Source organism: Oncorhynchus kisutch, linkage group LG22 (genome assembly GCF_002021735.2).
Source record: "Oncorhynchus kisutch isolate 150728-3 linkage group LG22, Okis_V2, whole genome shotgun sequence".
Taxonomy (NCBI): domain Eukaryota; kingdom Metazoa; phylum Chordata; class Actinopteri; order Salmoniformes; family Salmonidae; genus Oncorhynchus; species Oncorhynchus kisutch.
Genome location: NC_034195.2, coordinates 4,282,847 through 4,310,569, shown reverse-complemented (window position 1 = coordinate 4,310,569; position 27,723 = coordinate 4,282,847). Strand labels below are relative to the sequence as shown.

The window sequence follows — 27,723 nt, the reverse complement described above, 5'->3', positions numbered from 1 at the left end:
GCCTGATCACCGACGACGATGAGACAGCATACAGGGAGGAGGTCAGTGACCTGGCAGTATGGTGCCGGAGCAACAACCTGTCCCTCGACGTCAGCAAGACCAAGGAGATGATCGTGGACTACAGGAAGGGGGGGGGGGGGGCGAACATGCCCCCATCCATATCGACAGGGCGGCAGTGGAGCAGGTAGACAGCTTCAAGTTACTCAGTGTCCAAACCACTGGTCCAAACACACACGCAAGGTCGTGAAGAAGAAGCGACAGTATCTCTTCCCCCTCAGGAGGTTGAAAAAGTTTGTCAGGGGCCCTCAAATCCTGGAAAGGTTCTACAGCTGTAGCACTGAGAGCATATCGACTAGGTGCATCACTGCTTGGTATGGCAATAACACCGCCTTCGACCGCATGGCGCTACAGAGGGTTGTGCGGAAAGCCTAGTACATCACTGGGGCCGAGCTACCTGCCAACCAGGACCTGTATATTAAGCGGTCTGAAAAGAAGGCCCGGAAAATCGTTCAAGACTCCAGCCACCCAAGCCATAGACTGTTTCCTCTGCTGATGCACGGCATGAGGTCCAGTTGCATCAAGTCTGACACCAACGGGCTCTTGAACAGCTTCTATCCCCAAGCAATACAACTGATAAATAGCTAGCAAAATAGCTACACAGACGGTCTGCGTTAACCTTGTATCTTTATTGACCCTTTATTTGTGCACTGTCTCTATGCACACTCACACGGCCCTATACACACTCACTCCAACACACACACACAATCCCTCACTCCATCATTTTCCCACTCACACAGAATACGCACATACATTTATGCTGACTCTACACATCCGCACAGCCACTCACATACAAGCTGCTGCTACCATTTATCCTGATGCCTCGTCACCTTACCCCTCTACATATCTACCTCCATCACTCCAGTAGTCCTGCACATTGTAAATATTGTATTGGAACTGACTTAATAATTGTTTTCCTGTAGATAGTATGCTTACTTACTTACTTTATTGCGCATTTTTTATTCAATTGTTATTGATTAGCGCATTGTTGGGTTTTGAGTTTGCAAGAAAGTCATTTCACTGTACTTGTGCATGTGCCATTAAAACTTGAAACTTGAGCTGAGCAGAGCCGAGCCACTCAGAAGTCAGTGGTGGTCAAATTAAGTTATACCGAAGACATCCTTACTCGCAAAGTCAGAATTGTTTACAATGAAAATGCCATATGGAAACAATTTATCATAAAACAGTTTGGGAAGCCGCACTGAGCTGGCTTGGTTGCACCTCCACGATAGTTGCTAGGACCGTGCTGGAAAGGACCATGTGAAAAAGAAAATATTTGAGCCTCCACGTTTCGGGTCGTCACCATGACGTGAAAAGGGCAATGACAGATGAATCTTCAGACGTCTGCTTCGTTTCCTTCTCTCTGTGAGGTGTGTGTGTGTGTGTTCACTTTTCGGTCCCCTCCCTACAGGCAGCTGTACAAGCCCCATGCGTTCCTACTGTGTGAGGAGGAGAGGGAGCAGTTCCTGTTCCACCTGCTGTCCCTCAACACTGTGGACTACCTCTGCTTCACACGCACATTCACCTCCATCAGTAAGTGTAGCAGGGCTGTGTTCAATGAGAAGCGTTCCTTTTTAGCTTTCTGCTAAATGTGTTCATTTGTTGCGGCTCCTAATGAACACGATCCAGCTTCCAAGATACTGAAACCAGAAAAGTTCCTGGAACATATCTCGTTGGGTTCCTTGTTCCTATTTGGTTGTATGACAACAGTATGAGACTGTTTTCCAAATGTTATTAGAGCGGCACAGTTATTAGATTGATTTTGCAGAAACATTACTTTCATATCATAAGTCAACATCTACCTGCAGTTCTGAAAACAGTTCTTAAGACAGTCCCTGAAACGCTTTAAGAAGGAATGTTTTTAGAACACTGCCATCTTGGATAGTGGAACGTTACCACTAGCGTACTAGGGAACCGAACATCGTTACCACTAGCGTACTAGGGAACCGAACATCGTTACCACTAGCGTACTAGGGAACCGAACATCGTTACCGCTAGCGTACTAGGGAACCGAACATCGTTACCGCTAGCGTACTAGGGAACCGAACATTGTTACCGCTAGCGTACTAGGGAACCGAACATCGTTACCGCTAGCGTACTAGGGAACCGAACATCGTTACCGCTAGCGTACTAGGGAACCGAACATCGTTACCGCTAGCGTACTAGGGAACCGAACATCGTTACCGCTAGCGTACTAGGGAACCGAACATCGTTACCGCTAGCGTACTAGGGAACCGAACATCGTTACCGCTAGCGTACTAGGGAACCGAACATCGTTACCGCTAGCGTACTAGGGAACCGAACATCGTTACCGCTAGCGTACTAGGGAACCGAACATCGTTACCGCTAGCGTACTAGGGAACCGAACATCGTTACCGCTAGCGTACTAGGGAACCGAACATCGTTACCGCTAGCGTACTAGGGAACCGAACATCGTTACCGCTAGCGTACTAGGGAACCGTACATCGTTACCGCTAGCGTACTAGGGAACCGAACATCGTTACCGCTAGCGTACTAGGGAACCGAACATCGTTACCGCTAGCGTACTAGGGAACCGAACATCGTTACCGCTAGCGTACTAGGGAACCGAACATCGTTACCGCTAGCGTACTAGGGAACCGAACATCGTTACCGCTAGCGTACTAGGGAACCGAACATCGTTACCGCTAGCGTACTAGGGAACCGAACATCGTTACCGCTAGCGTACTAGGGAACCGAACATCGTTACCGCTAGCGTACTAGGGAACCGAACATCGTTACCGCTAGCGTACTAAGGGAACCGAACATCGTTACCGCTAGCGTACTAGGGAACCGAACATCGTTACCGCTAGCGTACTAGGGAACCGAACATCGTTACCGCTAGCGTACTAGGGAACCGAACATCGTTACCGCTAGCGTACTAGGGAACCGAACATCGTTACCGCTAGCGTACTAGGGAACCGAACATCGTTACCGCTAGCGTACTAGGGAACCGAACATCGTTACCGCTAGCGTACTAGGGAACCGAACATCGTTACCGCTAGCGTACTAGGGAACCGAACATCGTTACCGCTAGCGTACTAGGGAACCGAACATCGTTACCGCTAGCGTACTAGGGAACCGAACATCGTTACCGCTAGCGGACTAGGGAACCGAACATCGTTACCGCTAGCGTACTAGGGAACCGAACATCGTTACCGCTAGCGTACTAGGGAACCGAACATCGTTACCGCTAGCGTACTAGGGAACCGAACATCGTTACCGCTAGCGTACTAGGGAACCGAACATCGTTACCGCTAGCGTACTAGGGAACCGAACATCGTTACCGCTAGCGTACTAGGGAACCGAACATCGTTACCGCTAGCGGACTAGGGAACCGAACATCGTTACCGCTAGCGTACTAGGGAACCGAACATCGTTACCGCTAGCGGACTAGGGAACCGAACATTGTTAGCTGGTTTAAACTAGAGCAGGGATCATCAACTAGATTCAGTCGCGGGCCGATAAAAAAAAAAAAATATTGTCTTGAGTAAATGAAGGGGCCATGAACTTAATTATAAATAATGTGTAGACTGCAAATTGACCGCGAGAAGCCAAAACAGACATTATGTTTGAGTAAAACATAATCATTTCAGACCTTGTTTATATTTGTAGATGATCCCATGTCTCTATTATGCATGAGAATACTTGGGAACAGATTTCTGGGGTTTTGAACATCTTATGTCCTACAATGATTTTTTAAATGTCCAATTGGGGGGGGGGGGGGGGGGGGGGCAAATAAAACCACCCGCGGGACAAATTCTGTGAGGTTGGGGAAACCTGAACTAGAGGTAAGGCATCTAACATTGCACTGAAATGTTTTCACCGCCTTGCAGTGATAAGAGCATCTGCTAAATGACCAAAATGTAAAAGTCCTTGTTTCTTGTGTCCCTTCAGGCATTCCATACCGTGTTGTCATAACGCCCATGAAGAAGCTGAGCATTGCCATGACAATGTCCAACCCTTGGGTGTGTGTGTCTGGAGAGCTGGGGGACTCTGGGGTCAGGCAGATCCCCAAGAACACACAGGAGATCATCTTCCAGGTGAGATGCTCCGTTCCTCTGGGCTGGGTGGCGTGGATGGAAGCTACTGCTTTGGGAATTCAAACACACATGTGCAAACACATGCATGTACACACACACCACACATGTACACGCATTCTCACAAATCACTGTCTCACACACACACACACACACACACACACACACACACACACACACACACACACACACACACACACACACACACACACACACACACACACACAGTTCTCACTCTGGTCTCTCTGTCTCTGTGTCAGTGCCAGAACCTGGGCAGGCTGAGCACCCTGCAGTTGGGGCAGGAGAACTCTGGCCTACTGGCTAAGTGTCTGGTAGACTGTGTGATTGTGCACAACGAGATCACTGGACACACCTACAGGTAACGCACACATACTGTATGGACACACTGTTTTGGCTGCATGTCAAACCTGCATTAAACTCCACATCTTTTGGGCCACGTTAGTCGGAAAAGTGTTGCTCTAATTTCTGCACTCACCTAGGTCATGTTCATTTGGGCACGCAACGGAAAACGTTTTAAAACATTCTGCAACAGGAAAATTCATGTTTATTATTAGACAAGTTCAGGTCGTCCCTCCCTTTTTGTTTGGTGCCCAATGAATGTGACTCTCCTTCAAAATTCTGAACCAATCCCAAATTACTTCTCGCTTGCCCTATTTCACATCTATCCTCTGACCCCATTATCTATCCTCTGACCCCATTATCTATCCTCTGACCCCATTATCTATCCTCTGACCCCCTTATCTATCCTCTGACCCCATTATCTATCCTCTGACCCCATTATCTATCCTCTGACCCCATTATCTAACCTCTGACCCCATTATCTATCTACAGTTTTCTACTGTGTTATTGACTTGTTAATTGTTTACTCCATGTGTAACTCTTTGTTGTATGCTCACACTGCTATGCTTTATCTTGGCCAGGTCGCAGTTGCAAATGAGAACTTGTTCTCAACTAGCCTACCTGGTTAAATAAAGGTGAAATAAAAATAAAATAAAAATAAAATCCACGCTCTCCTCCCAGGTTCCCCTGTGGCCGCTGGCTGGGGAAGGGTGTGGGTGACGGCAGCCTGGAGAGGGTGCTGATTGGTCAGCTGGTGTCTCCCAGAGGAGAGGAGGAGTCTGGGAGGTGGACGGGGACGCCCCCGGAGCAGGGTTCACCCCCTCAGAGTGGACACATGGGGTCACTGGGGCGCTGTAACAACAGTATGTATGGGGGTCAGACACACACGCAGTTTGCACCTGTAATTAAAACGACAGTCAAAAACAGATATTTCACTGTTTATAGAAACAGTCAACCATAATATTTTCTTTCTATTGTCATGAGTAAAATGTGCAAAAAAAAAATCTTAAGTTACTCATTGCTATACCTTACTTTTAATGCTCTCCTTATCTCCTTATCTCCTCCACGCCATTGTCCATCTTCACGTCTCTTCCTCCTCTCAATCCCTCCATCTCTTCTCCATGATCGTCGCTCCCCCTCTCTCCTTCATTCAGGACTGTCTTCTGTCCAGGTGCAGGAGGAAATGAGGGAGGCAGTAAACAACCTCGTCAAGCACTTCCACAAAGCAGAGCAGGAGGTATGGGTGGGTGTGTGTAGGTGTGTAGGTCTGCGTGTGTGAGAGAGAGATTCCAAAAACAGAAATAGAGAGAGAGCACAGCAGAGAGGTCTAATCTCTGATGAGAAGAGTGTGTGTGTGTGTGCTGGTCTGCGCAGGCCGATGTGTGTGCGCTAGGCTTGGGGAATTTAGAAGTACCACCTATAGTATGATTTTCAATACCGTACTCTGTGGTGGAAATTCTACCTTTTAACTAATAACGAGGAGAGGCAAAGTCAATAATAATGACAGGAAGTCACTCCAGACATACTTCCTCTAACAGCAGCTCAACGGTTCCCCCAAGTTGGGAAAGCAAGCGCCTTTGACTCTCGGCCCAAATGATGTATGTCCTACCCCTAAACACGCACAAAACATGAACCTTTCGCCCAGAAACAGGCTCCAAACAGAACAACAGCTCTATCACTTTACTCTGTCTCCAGTTAGGCTGAGAGGAAGCAGTTGTTTCTGTCATTCTTGGCTGAGCGCCCAGACATCATGGGGTCCTTCTACACACAACACAATTAGAACAGGCCTCTATTAATGCGCACCCACTATTAATGCACACCCACTATTAATGCACACCCACTATTAATGCACACCCACTATTAATGCACACCCACTATTAATGCACACCCACTATTAATGTGCACTTTTCTACCTTGTATGAGTTTGTTAAAGGAACATTCTCAAGCCCAATGGCTTAAAGGATATTTTCGTACACAAGCATTAGTAAGGTTTAACAGAAAATGCCCTTGCAATTCCCCTTCACCCCTCCAAATAAATGGCTATGTGCCCGTCTGAAACCCCCTGGATTAGTGGAGGCTGGTGGGAAGAGCTATAGGAGGACGGGCTCATTGTAATGTCTGGAATGGAATCATCTTTTTGGCCTTCCTGTGACATCGAGTGCTGTAGGTGTCCTGGAGGGCAGGTAGTTTGCCCCCGGTGATGCGTTTTGCAGACCACACTACCCTCTGGAGAGCCTTGCGGTTGTGGGCAGAGCAATTGCCATACCAGGTGGTGATACAGCCTGACAAGACGCTCTCGATTGTGCAGCTGTAACAGTTTGTGAGTGTTTTAGGTGACAAGCCAAATTCCTTCAGCCTCCTGAAGAGGTGACAGCACCTTCTTCACCACGTTGTCTGTGTGGGTGGACCATTTCAGTTTGTCCGTGATGTGTGAGGAACTTACATTTCCACCTTCTCCACTACTGTCCCGTCGATGGGGATGGGGTGTACCCTCTGCTGTTTTCTGAAGTCCATGATCATCTCCTTTGTTTTGTTGACGTTGAGTGAGAGGTTATTTTCCTGACACCACACTCTGAGGGCCCTCACCTCCTCCCTGTAGGCTGTCTCGTTGTTGTTGGTAATCAAGCCTACCACTGTAGTGTCGTCTGCAAACTTGCTGATTGAGTTGGAGGCATGCATGGCCACACAGGCATAGTTGAACAGGGAGTACAGGAGGGGGCTGTGAATTCACCCTTGTGGGGACCCAGTGTTGCGGATCAGTGGGGTGGAGATGTTGTTCCCTACCCTCACCACCTGGGGGGCGGCCCTTCAGAAAGTCCAGGACCCAGTTGCATAGGGCAGGGTCGAGACCCAGGGTCTCAAGCTTAATGACGAGTTTGGAGGTTACTATGGTGTTAAATGCTGAGCTGTAGTCAATGAACAGCATTCTTACATAGTTATTCCTCTTTTCCAGATGGGTTAGGGCAGTGTGATGGCAATTGTGTCGCCTGTGGACCTATTGGGGTGGTAAGCAAATTGGAGTGGGTCTAGGGTATCAGATAGGGTGGAGGTGATATGATCCTTGACTAGTCCCTCAAAGAACTTCATGATGACAGAAGTGAGTGCTAAGGGACGATAGTAATTTAGTTTCAGTTACCTTAGCTTTCTTGGGAACAGGAACAATGGTGGCCATCTTGAAGCATGTGGGGACAGCAGACAGGGATAAGGATTGCCTTGCGAGGGTTAACACATTTAAATGTTTTACTCAAGTTGGCCACGGTGAAGGAGAGCTCACAGGCTTTGGTAGCAGGCTGTGTCAGTGGCACTGTATAGTCCTTAAAGCGAGCAAAGAACTTGTTTAATTTGTCTGGGAGCAAGATGTCGATGTCTGCGACGGGGCTGGTTTTCTTTTTGTAATCCGTGATTGACTGTAGACCCTGCCACATACGTCTCGTGTTTCAGCCGTTGAATTGCGACTCTACTTTGTCTCTATACTGACACTTTGCTTGTATGATTGCCTTACGGAGGGAATAGCTACACTGTTTGTATTCGGTCATGTTTCCAGTCGCCTTGCCATGATTAAAAGTGGTGGTTCGTGCTTTCAGTTTTGCTGACGAATGCTGCCATCAATCCATGGTTTCTGGTTAGAGAAGGTTTTAATATCATTGATGCACTTGCTAATAAACTTGCTCACAGAGTCAGTGTATACGTCAATGTTGTTGTCTGAGGCAACCCGGAACATAATCAAGTCCACGTGAAGCAGTCTTGAAGCGTTGAATCTGATTGGTCAGACCAGCGTTGGATAGACATGAGCACGGGCGTTTCCTGTTTTAGTTTCTGTCTATAGGCTGGGAGCAACAAATGGAGTCATGGTCAGATTTGCCGAAGGGAGGGTGGGGAGGGCTTTGTATGCATCACGGACGTTAGAGTAGCAATGGTCCAGAATGCTACCAGCGCGTGTCACGCATTTGATATGCTGATAGAATTTAGGAAGCCTTGTTCTCAGATTAGCTTTGTTAAAATCCCCAGCTACAATAAATGCAGCCTCAGGATATTTGGTTTTTAGTTTACATAGAGTCCAGTAAAGTTATTTCAGCAGGGTCGTCGAGGTGTCTGCTTGGTAGATAATTTGTTCAGCATTTGATTGCAAGGAATTCTAGGTTAGGTGAACAAAGGGACTTGAGTTCCTGTATGTTGTTATGATTACACCATGAGTCGTTAATCATAAGGCATACACCCCCGCCCTTCTTCTTACCAGAGAGATATTTGTTTCTGTAGCGTTAAGATTTTCCTTCACTTGGAACTAAGGAACTAAGGGGCCTAGCCCGAACTATGAAAAATCGCCCCAGACCATTATTCCTCCTCCACCAAACTTTACAGTTGGCACTATGCATTGGGGCAGGTAGCGTTCTCCTGGCTTCCGCATACCCAGAATCATCTGTCGGACTGCCAGATGGTGAAGTGTGATTCATCCCTCCAGAGAACACGTTTCCACTGTTAGAGTCCAATGGCGGCAAGCTTCACACCACTCCAGCCGATACTTGGCATTGCGCATGGTGATCTTAGGCTTGTGTGGAGCTGCTCAGCCATGGAAACCCATTTCATGAAGATCCTGACAAACAGTTATTGTGCTGACGTTCCTTCCTGAGACAGTTTGGAACTCTGTAGTGAGTGTTGCAACCGAGGACAGACAATGTTTATGCACTACAAAATGGTATATCATAACCTGCAGTTTTGGAACAATGGGAAAGTAGTTCTGCTTCGAAAGTTGATTAATTTGAAACTCCACTTTTGAGAAAATGGCACTTGAATATTTTGGTACACCTACTGGAGAGCTCTCCTTTGTCGACACCTATTCAGCCTCGTTCACACCCTCTGAAGCCTTAGCCCCACCCATCTCTTTAAGGATTCACATGTGCTAAAATGGTGAAAGTAGTAGCCTACAATAAGGTAAAACTCCAGGTAAATATACCCTTTATCTAGTCCTTGGACTATATCCTAATCTGACTTTGCACATTTGCATAGTAGCGATATCAAAAATAGAAAGTGTCCAGATAAAAAAAACATTTGATAATTATGAGATGTCGCTTACCCAGACACACTTGTCTAAATTGATGGGTCATGTGAAAGAAATGCTATAACCACCCCCCAGCCACATTTACCTAAGAAGATGGGTCACTTTTGTCTAGACATTTACACATGTTCATGAAATACAATAGATGGCCGTAATCAACCCCAGACACACCTGGCTAACTTGATGGGTCATGTAATCATCTGGTGAAGTGGACTCTTTTTTGTTTAGACATGTAGCTAGCTAGCTAAAGAAGGAACCATAATCCCAACCCATACTACAAGCAATACAAACGGATTTTCATCGCTAGCCACTTTGCATGAAATGCAAGTATTTGTAGTATTTCTGCAGGTACCTAAAGCTAACCAACTACGTTCAATGTTAAGTAGCTAGCTAACATTAGGATATAACTAGCAATGCATATGGATTTTTGAGATACTAATAATATTATTACACAGATCATACAGTGCCTTGCGAAAGTATTCGGCCCCCTTGAACTTTGCGATCTTTTGCCACATTTCAGGCTTCAAACATAAAGATATAAAACTGTATTTTTTGGTGAAGAATCAAAAACAAGTGGGACACAATCATGAAGTGGAACGACATTTATTGGATATTTCAAACTTTTGTAACAAATCAAAAACTGAAAAATTGGGCATGCAAAATTATTCAGCCCCTTTACTTTCAGTGCAGCAAACTCTCTCCAGAAGTTCAGTGAGGATCTCTGAATGATCCAATGTTGACCTAAATGACTAATGATGATAAATACAATCCACCTGTGTGTAATCAAGTCTCCGTATAAATGCACCTGCACTGTGATAGTCTCAGAGGTCCGTTAAAAGCGCAGAGAGCATCATGAAGAACAAGGAACACACCAGGCAGGTCCGAGATACTGTTGTGAAGAAGTTTAAAGCCGGATTTGGATACAAAAAGATTTCCCAAGCTTTAAACATCCCAAGGAGCACTGTGCAAGCGATAATATTGAAATGGAAGGAGTATGAGACCACTGCAAATCTACCAAGACCTGGCCGTCCCTCTAAACTTTCAGCTCATACAAGGAGAAGACTGATCAGAGATGCAGCCAAGAGGCCCATGATCACTCTGGATGAACTGCAGAGATCTACAGCTGAGGTGGGAGACTCTGTCCATAGGACAACAATCAGTCGTATATTGCACAAATCTGGCCTTTATGGAAGAGTGGCAAGAAGAAAGCCATTTCTTAAAGATATCCATAAAAAGTGTCGTTTAAAGTTTGCCACAAGCCTCCTGGGAGACACACCAAACATGTGGAAGAAGGTGCTCTGGTCAGATGAAACCAAAATTTAACTTTTTGGCAACAATGCAAAATGTTATGTTTGGCGTAAAAGCAACACAGCTCATCACCCTGAACACATCATCCCCACTGTCAAACATGGGGGTGGCAGCATCATGGTGTGCCCCCAGCTGTGCTCTGGACACCATATGTGAACTGATTGCCCCCCATCTATCTTCAGAGTTCGTGCTGCTAGGCGACCTAAACTGGAACATGCTTAACACCCCAGCCATCCTACAATCTAAACTTGATGCCCTCAATCTCACACAAATAATCAATGAACCTACCAGGTACCTCCCCAAAACCTTAAACACGGGCACCCTCATAGATATCATCCTAACCAACTTCCCCTCTAAATACACCTCTGCTGTCTTCAACCAAGATCTCAGCGATCACTGCCTCATTGCCTGCATCCGTAATGGGTCAGCGGTCAAACGACCTCCACTCATCACTGTAAAACGCTCCCTGAAACACTTCTGCGAGCAGGCCTTTCTAATCGACCTGGCCGGGGTATCCTGGAAGGATATTGATCTCATCCCGTCAGTAGAGGATGCCTGGATATTTTTTTAAAATGCCTTCCTAACCATCTTAAATAAACATGCCCCATTCAAGAAATTTAGAACCAGGAACAGATATAGCCCTTGGTTCTCCCCAGACCTGACTGCCCTTAACCAACACAAAAACATCCTATGGCGTTCTGCATTAGCATCGAACAGCCCCCGTGATATGCAGCTGTTCAGGGAAGCTAGAAATCATTATACACAGGCAGTTAGAAAAGCCAAGGCTAGCTTTTTCAAGCAGAAATTTGCTTCCTGCAACACTAACTCAAAAAAGTTCTGGGACACTGTAAAGTCCATGGAGAATAAGAACACCTCCTCCCAGCTGCCCACTGCACTGAAGATAGGAAACACTGTCACCACTGATAAATCCACCATAATTGAGAATTTCAATAAGCATTTTTCTACGGCTGGCCATGCTTTCCACCTGGCTACTCCTACCCCGGACAACAGCACTGCACCCCCAACAGCAACTCGCCCAAGCCTTCCCCATTTCTCCTTCTCCCAAATCCATTCAGCTGATGTTCTGAAAGAGCTGCAAAATCTGGACCCCTACAAATCAGCCGGGCTAGACAATCTGGACCCTTTCTTTCTAAAATTATCTGCCGAAATTGTTGCCACCCCTATTACTAGCCTGTTCAACCTCTCTTTCGTGTCGTCTGAGATTCCCAAAGATTGGAAAGCAGCTGCGGTCATCCCCCTCTTCAAAGGGGGGGACACTCTTGACCCAAACTGCTACAGACCTATATCTATCCTACCGTGCCTTTCTAAGGTCTTCGAAAGCCAAGTCAACAAACAGATTACCGACCATTTCGAATCTCACCATACCTTCTCTGCTATGCAATCTGGTTTCAGAGCTGGTCATGGGTGCACCTCAGCCACGCTCAAGGTCCTAAACGATATCTTAACCGCCATCGATAAGAAACATTACTGTGCAGCCGTATTCATTGATCTGGCCAAGGCTTTCGACTCTGTCAATCACCATATCCTCATCGGCAGACTCGACAGCCTTGGTTTCTCAAATGATTGCCTCGCCTGGTTCACCAACTACTTCTCTGATAGAGTTCAGTGTGTCAAGTCGGAGGGTCTGCTGTCCGGACCTCTGGCAGTCTCTATGGGGGTGCCACAGGGTTCAATTCTTGGACCGACTCTCTTCTCTGTATACATCAATGAGGTCGCTCTTGCTGCTGGTGAGTCCCTGATCCACCTCTACGCAGACGACACCATTCTGTATACTTCCGGCCCTTCTTTGGACACTGTGTTAACAACCCTCCAGGCAAGCTTCAATGCCATACAACTCTCCTTCCGTGGCCTCCAATTGCTCTTAAATACAAGTAAAACTAAATGCATGCTCTTCAACCGATCGCTACCTGCACCTACCCGCCTGTCCAACATCACTACTCTGGACGGCTCTGACTTAGAATACGTGGACAACTACAAATACTTAGGTGTCTGGTTAGACTGTAAACTCTCCTTCCAGACCCATATCAAACATCTCCAATCCAAAGTTAAATCTAGAATTGGCTTCCTATTTCGCAACAAAGCATCCTTCACTCATGCTGCCAAACATACCCTTGTAAAACTGACCATCCTACCAATCCTCGACTTTGGCGATGTCATTTACAAAATAGCCTCCAATACCCTACTCAACAAATTGGATGCAGTCTATCACAGTGCAATCCGTTTTATCACCAAAGCCCCATATACTACCCACCATTGCGACCTGTACGCTCTCGTTGGCTGGCCCTCGCTTCATACTCGTCGCCAAACCCACTGGCTCCATGTCATCTACAAGACCCTGCTAGGTAAAGTCCCCCCTTATCTCAGCTCGCTGGTCACCATAGCATCTCCCACCTGTAGCACACGCTCCAGCAGGTATATCTCTCTAGTCACCCCCAAGACCAATTCTTTCTTTGGCCGCCTCTCCTTCCAGTTCTCTGCTGCCAATGACTGGAACGAACTACAAAAATCTCTGAAACTGGAAACACTTATCTCCCTCACTAGCTTTAAGCACCAACTGTCAGAGCAGCTCACAGATTACTGCACCTGTACATAGCCCACCTATAATTTAGCCCAAACAACTACCTCTTTCCCAACTGTATTTAATTTTTATTTATTTATTTATTTTGCTCCTTTGCACCCCATTATTTTTTTATTTCTACTTTGCACATTCTTCCATTGCAAAACTACCATTCCAGTATTTTACTTGCTATATTGTATTTACTTTGCCATCATGGCCTTTTTTTGCCTTTACCTCCCTTCTCACCTCATTTGCTCACATTGTATATAGACTTGTTTATACTGCATTATTGACTGTATGTTTGTTTTTACTCCATGTGTAACTCTGTGTCGTTTTATCTGTCGAACTGCTTTGCTTTATCTTGGCCAGGTCGCAATTGTAAATGAGAACTTGTTCTCAACTTGCCTACCTGGTTAAATAAAGGTAAAATAAAAAAATAAAAAATAAATAAAATGGTTTGGGCCTGCTTTTCTTCAGCAGGGACAGGGATGATGGTTAAAATTGATGGGAAGATGGATGGAGCCAAATACAGGACCATTCTGGAAGAAAACCTGATGGAGTCTGCAAAAGACCTGAGACTGGGATGGAGATTTGTCTTCCAACAAGACAATGATCCAAAACATAAAGCAAAATCTACAATGGAATGGTTCAAAAATAAACATATCCAGGTGTTGGCCAAGTCAAAGTCCAGACCTGAATCCAATCGAGAATCTGTGGAAAGAACTGAAAACTGCTGTTCACAAATGCTCTCCATCCAACCTCACTGAGCTCGAGCTGTTTTGCAAGGAGGAATGGGTAAAAATGTCAGTCTCTCGATGTGCAAAACTGATAGAGACATACCCCAAGCGACTTACAGCTGTAATCGCAGCAAAAGGTGACGCTACAAAGTATTAACTTAAGGGGGCTGAATAATTTTGCACGCCGCCCAATTTTTCAGTTTTTGATTTGTTAAAAAAGTTTGAAATATCCAATAAATGTCGTTCCACTTCATGATTGTGTCCCACTTGTTGTTGATTCTTCACAAAAAAATACAGTTTTATATCTTTATGTTTGAAGCCTGAAATGTGGCAAAAGGTCGCAAAGTTCAAGGGGGCCGAATACTTTCGCAAGGCACTGTACATGTAACGCTAGCTAGCGAACCAGCAAGCTAACATTCCCTAGCTAGCTAACAGTACGCTTTAACTTGCAATGAAAACGACTTTGGCAATATTAGAAACATATAATAACTGAAAATGTAGCTAGACTCTTACCCGTATACATGGATGAACGCTTTACGGCAGACTGGAATCCCTGTTACTAAGTAAGGTATTCTGTGTCGTGTCCGTTTTTGTTTGTACAGCTTGTTTGGCCCGCGTTGTGTCAAATCACTCCGGTTCACACTGATCGTGTGCAGAAAGCAGTCCATCACAACTTTTCCCCACTGATCTTTGTCGATAGAGCCTGCTAAATTCAGGGCAGCAATGTTGTTGAGAGTAGAAGCAACACTTTTGCAGTTCTCCATGGCTAATGTTAGACCTTTAAAAAAATGCCACATGTAGTATCTACACATACTGAGCAGCTCATGTTATAGACAGAAGCATGCTACATGGCAGACCATTCTGAACTCATCTCTTGGCATGTCCAGCCTATCCATTATCTCAGCCAATCGTGGCTAGAGGGAAAGTTCCTGTCTTTTTCTGTGGCTAAACCAACTAGGCTCATAATTTAACAATTGTATCAGTATTTACAGATGACATACAAGTCTGTTATTAAGGCACATGAAAGTTCACATGTTCCAAAAGGCATTTCTGCCAAAGAACACATTGAGTTCAATTTCAAAGGCCTCTCCTGTGAAGTAGTGATGTGTGACATACGCCTAGCTTCCTGAAACGGGTCACATTTGTGCTTGACTAGAGCGCATTTAAGTCTGGCAAAGACTATATATGTTTTATTTCTATTGCATAGATACATAGCCACTGACCAATCTGACCAATCATAGCCACTGACCAATCTGCATGAAGGGGAATCACCAATAAGGTCGCACGCTCAACTGTGCAACAGTGTAGGACAGATTCATGCTGGAAGAATCTACTGCCATACTGTGTTCGATCTTGTCTAACCATGCTGTCTCAAGAGGACCACAATGGAAATAAGTCCCAGACTTTATTGTGTGATATCCTCGATGGTTTTATTCATGTGCATGTATGGCTTTTTCAAGTTTTATGTGTGCTTGTTTCTTTTTAAATGGTCGAATTAATAAACTAAATAAACTAAAAGGGGAAAGGAGAGGGATTTATGGTTCTATTTGTATGTCTTTTTTTTGTGGGAGGGGTATTGGAGGACAACTGGAGATCTACTTAGAGTTAGTATGGATACGCATTTCAAAATGGTGGACAGTGATAAGTATCTCAAAATGTAACCCATCATGGTAATCGGTGAATTAAGTATAGCTAGCTATAACATTTCAAAATGGTGGACAGTGATAAGTATCTCAAAATGTAACCCATCATGGTAATCGGTGAATTAAGTATAGCTAGCTATAACATTTCAAAATGGTGGACAGTGATAAGTATCTCAAAATGTAACCCATCATGGTAATCGGTGAATTAAGTAGCTATAACACCAATGGTTTGGCTGATAATAAGAAAGGAAGAGCAGTTTTTATATGGCTAAAGGATAAAGATAACCATATTCATTGTCTTCAGGAGACTAATTGAATATCTTCCCGAAGAAGTGGCCTGGGAAAAATAAAAATAAATATATTTCAGTCAGGCTTAAAGAAATTCCAAGGTGTTATGATCCTGTTAAGAAACAATCATCTCCTTAGTTTTGTTGACATTGAGTGTGAGGTTATTTTCCTGACACCACACTCCGAGGGCCCTCACCTCCTCCCTGTAGGCCGTCTCGTCGTTGTTGGTAATCAAGCCTACCACTGTTGTGTCGTCCGCAAACTTGATGATTGAGTTGGAGGCGTGCGTGGCCACGCAGTCGTGGGTGAACAGGGAGTACAGGAGAGGGCTCAGAACGCACCCTTGTGGGGCCCCAGTGTTGAGGATCAGCGGGGAGGAGATGTTGTTGCCTACCCTCACCACCTGAGGGTGGCCCGTCAGGAAGTCCAGTACCCAGTTGCACAGGGCGGGGTCGAGACCCAGGGTCTCGAGCTTGATGACGAGCTTGGAGGGTACTATGGTGTTGAATGCCGAGCTGTAGTCGATGAACAGCATTCTCACATAGGTATTCCTCTTGTCCAGATGGGTTAGGGCAGTGTGCAGTGTGGTTGAGATTGCATCGTCTGTGGACCTATTTGGGCGGTAAGCAAATTGGAGTGGGTCTAGGGTGTCAGGTAGGGTGGAGGTGATATGGTCCTTCACTAGTCTCTCAAAGCACTTCATGATGACGGATGTGAGTGCTACGGGGCGGTAGTCGTTTAGCTCAGTTACCTTAGCTTTCTTGGGAACAGGAACAATGGTGGCCCTCTTGAAGCATGTGGGAACGGCAGACTGGTATAGGGGTTGATTGAATATGTCCGTAAACACACCGGCCAGCTGGTCTGCGCATGCTCTGAGGGCGCGGCTGGGGATGCCGTCTGGGCCTGCAGCCTTGCGAGGGTTAACACGTTTAAATGTCTTACTCACTTCGGCTGCAGTGAAGGAGAGACCGCATGTTTTCGTTGCAGGCCGTGTCAGTGGCACTGTATTGTCCTCAAAGCGGGCAAAAAAGTTATTTAGTCTGCCTGGGAGCAAGACATCCTGGTCCGTGACTGGGCTGGGTTTCTTCCTGTAGTCCGTGATTGACTGTAGACCCTGCCACATGCCTCTTGTGTCTGAGCCGTTGAATTGAGATTCTACTTTGTCTCTGTACTGGCGCTTAGCTTGTTTGATAGCCTTGCGGAGGGAATAGCTGCACTGTTTGTATTCAGTCATGTTACCAGACACCTTGCCCTGATTAAAAGCAGTGGTTCGCGCCTTCAGTTTCACACGAATGCTGCCATCAATCCACGGTTTCTGGTTAGGGAATGTTTTAATCGTTGCTATGGGAACGACATCTTCAACGCACGTTCTAATGAACTCGCACACCGAATCAGCGTATTCGTCAATGTTGTTGTCTGACGCAATACGAAACATCTCCCAGTCCACGTGATGGAAGCAGTCTTGGAGTGTGGAGTCAGCTTGGTCAGACCAGCGTTGGACAGACCTCAGCGTGGGAGCTTCTTGTTTTAGTTTCTGTCTGTAGGCAGGGATCAACAAAATGGAGTCGTGGTCAGCTTTTCCGAAAGGGGGGCGGGGCAGGGCCTTATATGCGTCGCGGAAGTTAGAGTAACAATGATCCAGGGTCTTTCCACCCCTGGTTGCGCAATCGATATGCTGATAAAATTTAGGGAGTCTTGTTTTCAGATTAGCCTTGTTAAAATCCCCAGCTACAATGAATGCAGCCTCCGGATAAATCGTTTCCAGTTTGCAGAGAGTTAAATAAAGTTTGTTCAGAGCCATCGATGTGTCTGCTTGGGGGGGGATATATACGGCTGTGATTATAATCGAAGAGAATTCTCTTGGTAGATAATGCGGTCTACATTTGATTGTGAGGAATTCTAAATCAGGTGAACAGAAGGATTTGAGTTCCTGTATGTTTCTTTCATCACACCATGTCACGTTGGTCATAAGGCATACGCCCCCGCCCCTCTTCTTACCAGAAAGATGTTTGTTTCTGTCGGCGCGATGCGTGGAGAAACCCGCTGGCTGCACCGCTTCGGATAGCGTCTCTCCAGTTAGCCATGTTTCCGTGAAGCAGAGAACGTTACAGTCTCTGATGTCCCTCTGGAATGCTACCCTTGCTCGGATTTCATCAACCTTGTTGTCAAGAGACTGGACATTGGCAAGAAGAATGCTAGGGAGTGGTGCACGGTGTGCCCGTCTCCGGAGTCTGACCAGAAGACCGCTTCGTTTCCCTCTTTATCTGAGTAGTACAGTATACCCCGGTAAATAAAAGCTGTTCATGAAGCCCTTTTAGTCGTAAGAGTCCCAACGCCTCTATCAATCAGCTTGAATAAATGACGCTTTCCTCGGCACAGTAGAAGCTGAGGAGCCTTGCAGATTTTCACAGCCCCTCGGTGAATTGTAAATTACAGAAAATTGGAAAGAAAGTGCCTTTAAAATCCATTCAATTATAATGTATAAAAACACACCGCTTTGGGTGATTGTGTGACAGCAAGTGCTTTGGATTTGGTTGTTTTAGGAACCTGAAGGGAAAGCTGAAGCGTTGGTGTTTGAAAGCCCTCTGGAAATGAAGTGTACTAAATATTATCGTCCCATGTTGGGGTTTGTCACCGTGGCAACCATAATTCAACTCCTCCACACTGCAGCCTGGCAATTGTACAACACCATAGGCAAGACAGTAGTGCCTCATTTGCAAGGACACTTTATGGCACGTGAAAATTGGCTACTCTCATACCATTGAACTCGTGCATCAAATGTCATCATTGTGGTGGACTCCTGGCTTACTAAACCTGCGTTCCAATTTCTGTGATGATATGCCCAAACATTTCTGAATGCAAGACCTCTCCTCTTCTCAGAGGGGGAACCTGACTGCTCTGCTGTGTGGAGAGGAGGGGCTGGTGCACTCCCTGGAACAGTTCCTCCTACATGGATTCAAGTCCTCCCGCTTATTCCAAAGGAGTGTGTTCATATGGGACTTTGTGGGTAAGTGGGTGTGGGTGTGTGTGTGCACGCGGACAGACTATGTGGAGTGTAGTACTCTAAGTCCATATAACTTGTCTGAATCTAGTGGCTGATTTAGTGTAATTTCACTTTTACATGATTCATTGTTAGTGCAGCACAGCATGACTCATCCAGTACAGTAAACAGCCTCATCTTTGCCTTCAAAAAGTTATTTTTCTAGAACAGTACATACACTGACTGAAATCATAGAACGACTTCTCAATTTGGCCGACTCCTTAGCTCAGATCTTTATTCCATAGTTATCCAAGGGTCATCCTTGCCATAGAAATGAAATTACTAGAAGTCTAGTATAGGAATAGTCCTTATTTATCTATGAACCCTGTCCTTCTAATGTGTTACCTGCTCCGCACCTCTCCCCCACAGAGAAGGTGGTGGTTTCCATGGAGACGGCGGATCAAATGGGTGACTTGCGGGGGTCAACGGAACTGTGTGACTCTCTGTGTCACTATGCCAACGCCATCAACGCCTCGCCGCGGAACATCGGCAAGGAGGGCAAGTTCCAGCTGCTGGTCTGCTTGGGAGTCAGGTGAGAGGTCAAAGTTGAAAGTTCAAACGGCAATGGAGATGGTAGGGGCCAGGAGGATGTAACGTCACATCACAAAACATTCAGATATACTGTAAATATGTTTAGTATGTTAGGTTCTAATTTTCAGAGTTCAAACTCAACGGACGCTATGAAAGCTTAACCAAGTTTATTCTTCCCAGAGGATCGATACAACCTTTTCACACAAGCACAAGGCTGAGTGTCCACTCACACATCTGATACGGGTCAAACACTTTTCTTTCTCCCTTAACTTCTCTGGGATATGTGGGACGGTAGCGTCCCACCTCGCCAACAGCCAGTGAAATTGCATGGCGCCAAATTCAAAACAACAGAAATCCCATAATTAAAATACTGCGACCTGGCCAAGATAAAGCATAGCAGTGTGAACAGATAAAACAGAGTTACACATGGAGTAAATAATTAACAAGTCAATAACACAGTAGAAAAAAAGAGAGTCTATATACATTGTGTGCAAAAGGCATGAGGAGGTAGGCGAATAATTACAATTTAGCAGATTAACACTGGAGTGATAAATGATCAGATGGTCATGTACAGGTAGAGATATTGGTGGGCAAAAGAGCAGAAAAGTAAATAAATAAAAACAGTATGGGGATGAGGTAGGTAAAATTGGGTGGGCTATTTACCGATAGACTATGTACAGCTGCAGCGATCGGTTAGCTGCTCAGATAGCAGATGTTTGAAATTGGTGAGGGAGATAAAAGTATCTCCAACTTCAGCGATTTTTGCAATTCGTTCCAGTCACAGGCAGCAGAGAACTGGAACGAAAGGCGGCCAAATTAGGTGTTGGCTTTAGGGATGATCAGTGAGATACACCTGCTGGAGCGCGTGCTCCAACATACAAGTATTTTACACCATTTTAAAGATACACTTCTTGTAAATCCAGCCACAGTGTCCAATTTCAAATAGGCTTTACAGCAAAAGCACACCAAACAATTATGTTAGGTCAACACCTAGTCACAGAAAACCATACAGCCATTTTCCAGCCAAGGAGAGGGCTCACAAAAATCTGAAATAGCGATTAAATTAATCACTAACCTTTGATGATCTTCATCAGATGGCACTCACAGGACTTCATGTTACACAATAAATGTGTGTTTTGTTCGATAAAGTTAATCTTTATGTCCAAAACCTCATTTGAAATTGGTGTGTTATGATCACAAATGCGTTGTCTCAAACAAACATCCGGTGAAAGTGCAGAGAGCCACATCAAATTACAGAAATACTCATAATAAACATTGATAAAATATACAAGTGTTATACATGGATATATAGATAAACTAGTCCTTAATGCAAACGCTGTGTCAGATTTCAAAAACACTTTACGGCGAAAGCACACCTTGCGATTTATGTTAGGTCAGCGCTAGTCACAGAAAAACATCCAGCCATTTTCGAAAGAAGGAGAGGTGTCAGAAAAGTCCGAAATAGCGTTATAAATATTCACTTACCTTTGATGATCTTGATCGGAATGCACTCCCAGGAATCCCAGTTCCACAATAAATGTTTGTTTTGTTCGATAAAGTCCATCATTTATGTTCAAATACGTCCTTTTTGTTTGCGCATTTAGCCCAGTAATCCAAATGCATAATGCGCGATCACTTGTTCAGACGAAATGTCAAAACAGTTCTATTACAGTTCGTAGAAACATGTCAAACGATGTATAGAATCAATCTTTAGGATGTTTTTAACATAAATCTTCAATTATGTTCCAACCGGAGAATTCCTTTGTCTTTAGAAATGCAATGGAAAGCAGCTAACTCTCACGGGGGCGCGCGTGATCAGCTCATGGCACTCTGCCTGACACCATATGAGTTCTGTTATACTCACAGACATCATTCAAAATGTTTTAGCAACTTCAGAATGTTGTCTATCCAAATCTACTAATTATATGCATATTCTAGCTTTTGGGCCTGAGTAGCAGGGAGTTTACTCTGGGCACCTTTTTATCCAAGCTACTCAATGCTGCCCCCCAGTCCCAAAGAAGTTAACGTGACCTGAGCTCATCTCGACCCCCCTTCATCACTAATCCATGGCTCTCTCCCCTTATCAATGCCTGCCACATGTGATCACTTTCCCTGTACTCTGCACATTCCAAGCTTAATTGCACACACTATATACCTTCCTCCTACAGATAACCATTAACTTCTGGTGTCGACCCTCTGAACCTAAGCACTCAATATTTCAATAGGATACCTGATATCATGTAAACGTTATACATTACCCTCTCTCCCTCCGTGACATGAATAAGTATATTTCATATTCTCAGAATCCAACAAGTAGAACAGATATGACTGTCATGCAGAATAGGGAATGATTTCAGCTCTGGTCATCATATTTCTATCTGCGTGTTCAGAACGCTGCATCCTTCAGAATAAACCCCAGTTGAGACCCCACTTGTGCAGGTGTGACTTGGATAGATGCATTTGAACAGGGCTTTCTAATGAAAATCGGAACGTCACCCCTGCCCTCTGGTGGTTGTGTTAATTGTGTCAGTCAGAGTTACACACTTTCACTCCCCCTGAAGCCCCTGAGCGCTGCTCCGGCAGAGTGGCTGGCAGCAGGAATGGGCCCGTAACCACACAAAGTAGAAGATTGGTCGTAAGTGCTGAGAATAAACATTTGACTCTTATGAGTAAAAATAAAAGCTATGCATGAAGCCTCTTTAATAATAAGAGTCACCCCTAGTGGACAGATATTTAGGACACCTCATGAGCTGTCCTAACCAGTTAAGAGTTACCAGCACGTGTCTTGATAATAGAGAAATGCAGCGAGTCAGTGGTTCCTGCACCACATGTAATTGCTTTGGAGTTGTTAAAAATTATAATAAATAAATAATAAATAAATAAAGGTTAAAATAATACAACATTTTAAATACATCAATAATCTAGATGTGTATGGTAACTCTGACAATGATTTCACATGCTATACCTAAATACTTATAACAAATAGGCTAATAAATCAACATTTTGATTATTTAATTGGTCTCCAAGGCAATATATGGTACATGCGTGTATGTGCCAGGGCTATTCTAGAGGGGGCTTCAGCACAGTCTTGCCCCTTCCTGGAGCCGCCAAGGCCTCACAGTCACCGACCTGACTCGTTTACATCACACTCTGTTATTTCGGCGAGGATTTTGGGCTGTAAGTGGTCTGAGGTGCTTTGTTTGGACATAGTACTCTTCTGTATATTGTATCTACATTTTCCTGAGATGGACCACCTAGCTAGTAACTGACCACTATATTGGAAGAAGCATCAAATAAAACTCATATTGAATGAGCTCACTTAATTGATGTTGTTGAATTTTAAATAAAATGCCTAACTTGAATCTGAGGACCTAGTCAACAGCTCCAGGTAGAAGTTGCCCCTATAAGCACAGATTTAGGATCAGCTCCCTCTCGCCAATTCCAATCCTTAACCATTCTAGCATAAATGCAAAACTTTGCTTAGATCAGTTGCCTTAGGGCAACTTCGTCCTAATCAGAGTAATCATCGGGTGTATTTAGAGAGGTGGAACATTCAGAACATTGCAGATAGAAATGTAATGAATAGAGCTGACATGATCCCTCTATTTCACATGGTAGGCAATCAGATTTGTTTTACACAATGTATTTCTGTCTGAACGTTAGGTAGCATTGTGCCCTCCTGAACAGGCCTCTGGAGAAAGTTATGATTTGACCTTTGACCCTTTGTGTTGGCAGGGACCAGCTGCTGCCCCAGTGGCTCCCCTTGTTGGCCGAGTCCCACCTGACAGCACGTCTCTACGAGGAGTCGGCTTTGGTCCAGGACCACGCAGCCGTCAACTCCCTCTCTCGCATCCTCCATACCCTCCACGAGTTCCCCATCACCCTGGAGACGGCCCTCATTAAGGGGGTTGACCTCTAACCCCACCGCCGCTGAGGACACTGGGATATGGAGTTTTACCCCTATTCACATAATGCACAACGTACACAGGGTAGCAGGACCTCAACAGGGTCGAGTGACTGCTAGGGCTGGCACAATTACCGTATAACCGCTTAACTGACGGTTATGGATGAAGACTGTCATGAAAATAAAATCACCTTCATAACCATTGAAATTATGATCATGTTTTTTTTTTGGGGGGGGGGGGGTGGAATGAACAGCTGACGGGACGGCTGGGCATTTGTGCGGTTGCGTCGGTTTCTGCTGTAACACGGACTCTACAACAGATGAAACTTTGTTGCTCCTTGGTGAAACAGGCAGGATGTTGTAGCAAACTAGTATTCGGTTGCCTAGGCAACGCCCCCCCCCCCCCCCCCCCCCCCTCCCTGCAGCAGCAGTCAGTAGAGAGAAAATGTGTGTCTTTAAAGCGGCAATCTGCGGTTGAAACAATAAAGCACCCCTGCTTTGGTGTAAAGCTGAGGGACGGGGCAGGAGGAATGTAACCACTCTTAAATTCATAAACAGAGCTATGGATGCAAAGACTGACCATCCATGATGTCAGAATTATAGTATTAACCATTTTTTCAGGGTAAAGTGTTAGTTTTAGATTTACTTTGTTTACAAACATTGTAGTAAAAACAAGCTTATATTTTAGGTTCTGATGGCGTATAACATTTGAACTAAATGAGGCATTTGTAAGTTATATTCTTCAAGAATCAATGAGTACATATCACTCAGTCACAAGTCCCAAAATGAATGTAGCAACTGCAGATTGCCCCTTAAAAAATATATATCATATCGTTCTGTTCGGGACTCAGATGTCACTTGCAACCAGGGTTGAGTAGGTTACTCTCTAAATGTAATCCGTTAGTTACTAGTTACCTGTCCAAAATGTAATCCGTTAGTTACTAGTTACCTGTCCAAAATGTAATCCGTTAGTTACTAGTTACCTGTCCAAAATGTAATGCATTAGTTACTAGTTACCTGTCCAAAATGTAATCCGTTAGTTACTAGTTACCTGTCCAAAATGTAATCCGTTAGTTACTAGTTACCTGTCCAAAATGTAATCCGTTAGTTACTAGTTACCTGTCCAAAATGTAATCCGTTAGTTACTAGTTACCTGTCCAAAATGTAATCCGTTAGTTACTAGTTACCTGTCCACAAGGTAAGGGTAAAATAACCTTTGGATTACCCAAACTTCAGAATGTAATCCGATTACTTTCTCGCTGATTAAAGTTACATGTATTTTATTTGATGTGACTGATTACATGTAACAAATGACTCCCCATGCAACCCTGTTTGCAACTTACGTCTACAGCAGAAATTGCATCCAAATTGCTTTGTGCGACACAGGCTTTAGACTATTGAGACACAACTACCGGGGCTGGTCAGAACTAGACAACTGAACTCTCATGAAAAGAGGAAGTTATTTGTGGGTGGTGTCTGGGAGGGGAAGGAACCCAGAAACAATCCACTGCCAAACGGCAGCTTCTGCAGACCTCTATTGCCACAGCACAGCAGGCTTATTGCCTTGTCCACTAAATCAGTCAATGTCATACATACTGTACATACATACTGTACATACATACTCTACATACACACAGAAGAAAACATGTTTTTTCTTTCTCCTCTTATGCTTATCTACACTGTGATCTGTCTGTAGGAGGAGTGAGGCGGAGTGATTCCCTTTTACCCAGCCAGCTTTGATGTCTCACATCGTGAAGAACAAGGGAGGAGAAAAGAGTTGCGGTGGTAGTGATGGTCATGAACTTTGACCTGCCCACCAGGCCTACTTTGAATCCTATTGCTGTTATGCTTTCGTTGGGAATATAAACCTGACAAATGCATGCATGGCCATATCAGGGGCGTATTCACTAGGAACCAAACGGGCCGAAACGAGGAGGGACAAACTTGTCCAATGAGAAACACTAATATTTGCTAATGTTTTCTATGGTATGCACTAATGAATACACCCCTGTTTTTCTCTCTCTGATGGTGTATTCTCTCCACACAGTTTTTCTGCCCGCCAATCATCACTAATGAATACACCCCTGTTTTTCTCTCTCTGATGGTGTATTCTCTCCACACAGTTTTTCTTCCCGCCAATCATGTGTATTTTTTTGTTATGGGCATTGTGAATGGATTCATTTAGGATAGTTACTCTGCTCAAAAGCTGGTGTACATGTTTGTCCTCCAAACCATGGTAACACTTAGTAATATCTTTCATGAAAAAAAAACATCAAATGCTTTATAAACTATACATGTTATAAAATAGTATGCTTATAAAGGCTTACAAATAACACTTAAGTTTATAAATGGTTTATTAATGGCCTGCCGAGTGGGCAGTGCTAGCTGTGCCACTAGAGTTCCTGGTTCGAGTCCAGGCTCTGTCCCAGCCAGCCGTGACCGGTAGACCCATGGGGCGGCGCACAATTGGCCTAGCATTGGCCGGGTTAGGGGAGGGTTTGGCCGGCAGGGATGTTCTTCTCCCATTGCACTCTAGCGACTCCTATGGCGAGCTGGGTGCAATGCACGCTGACACAGTCGCTTTCCAGCTTCCGAGTTAAGCAGGCATTGTGTCAAGAAGCGGTGCTGTTCAGCTCGGTTATGTTTCGGTTACGCACGGGTCTCCACCTTCGCCTCTCCCAAGTCTGTACGGGTCTCCACCTTCGCCTCTCCCAAGTCTGTACGGGAGTTGCAGCGATGGGACAAGACTGTAACTACCAATTGGATACCACGACATTGGGGAGAAAAGGGGGTAATTTTTAAAATAAATATGTTTATGAATGCCCATTCATGAAAGTTGATTTAAAGTGTTACCAAAATCTCATGTAATTTTCTCTTGAAATTGTCTCTGTGCAACAGTTGCCTAGTCATGTACATTGGAGGTTTTATTTTACCTACTGAAGCCATAAGAGGCACGGCTCTTAATGTTCCCTGACTTATTGATCTGTGTTGTTCGATTCACTGTTTGCCTCCGGGACCATTCTGTTTTTGCTGACAAATATAGATTAGTGAAATATTGAAAATGGTCTTTTGTTAAATTAACATTTTGTTCACACAGCTTCTTTTTTTTTTACTGTGAATGTTTGTTTATTTGAACGTCGCCTAGTAAGAAGTCGTCCTTCAGTGTCACAATATACAATGTTACTTAAGAAGTCGTCCTTCAGTGTCACAATATACAATGTTACTTACAGTAGACTTGTGAAAACAATCTGTCAACGAGTAGAAAAGTGTTTTATGCATTTTCTGAACGTAATATTGTGATGCTTATTTAATTGTAATTGCTAGATCTAAACACTGAGTACAGAAATAAGCTTCATATTATATTGATATTACATGTGCTTTCTTTGTTGACAAGGTCCCAAGATACTGTCTCGTGCGTTGTCCTGCAAGCACTATCCTTAGTCAAAGCCACAATGACCAAGTCTCTACTAATATTACCTGAACATAGATATGAGGGTAAGCAATAATGTATTATTGCTACTTTTAATATTTATGAAACGTGTCGTTAAAGATTAAAGTCTAAGATAAACTGTTTGCTTTGTTTGCCGGGTGATATGATTCTCACGACTCTTTTTACTGAAAGCAATGAGCCCATCAGCCCGATAGCTGAGTAGGGGCATAAAGCTTCAGTTACAAGTTACAAATTCTAAGGAGAGAGAGAGAGGCCACTTCAAACATAAAGATATAAAACTGTATTTTTTGTGAAGAATCAACAACAAGTGGGACACAATCATGAAGTGGAACGACATTTATTGGATATTTCAAACTATTTTAACAAAAACTGAAAAATTGGGCGTGCAAAATTATTCATGGTAAATAAGAATTTGTTCTTACTGACTTTCCTAGTTAAATAAAGGTTAAATAAAAGTTGTCAGGCTCTTTACTCAGTACTTTGTTGAAGCACCCTTGGCAGTGATTACAGCCTTGAGTATGACGCTACAAGCTTGGCACACCTGTATTTGGGGAGTTTCTCCCATTCTTCTCTGCAGACCCTGTCAAGCTCTGTCAGGTCTCAGCTATTTTCAGGTCTCTCCAGAGATGCTAGATTTGGTTCAAGTCCAGGGTCTGTCTGGGCCACTCAAGGACATTCAAAGACTTGTCCTGAAGCCACTCCTGCGTTGTCTTGG

At 44.5% G+C, this 27,723-nt stretch overlaps 1 protein-coding gene across 2 annotated transcripts in view; it reads left to right on the top strand.

Moving 5' to 3' along the window:
- LOC109867807 (DENN domain-containing protein 5B-like) overlaps nt 1–27,130 on the top strand; it is a 56,162-nt gene extending 29,032 nt beyond the window's left edge. The window contains exons 14-21 of one of the 2 annotated variants that reach the window (XM_020457117.2): nt 1,469–1,590; nt 3,973–4,118; nt 4,376–4,494; nt 5,157–5,338; nt 5,630–5,712; nt 18,963–19,089; nt 19,492–19,654; nt 23,389–27,130. In XM_020457117.2, the coding sequence (XP_020312706.2) occupies nt 1,469–1,590; nt 3,973–4,118; nt 4,376–4,494; nt 5,157–5,338; nt 5,630–5,712; nt 18,963–19,089; nt 19,492–19,654; nt 23,389–23,572 (1,126 nt within the window). In that variant the 3' untranslated portion in view covers nt 23,573–27,130. The remainder of the gene's footprint in view (nt 1–1,468; nt 1,591–3,972; nt 4,119–4,375; nt 4,495–5,156; nt 5,339–5,629; nt 5,713–18,962; nt 19,090–19,491; nt 19,655–23,388) is intronic. The other variant, XM_031801670.1, reaches the window with a different exon arrangement.
- Nucleotides 27,131–27,723: the final 593 nt, after the last annotated feature.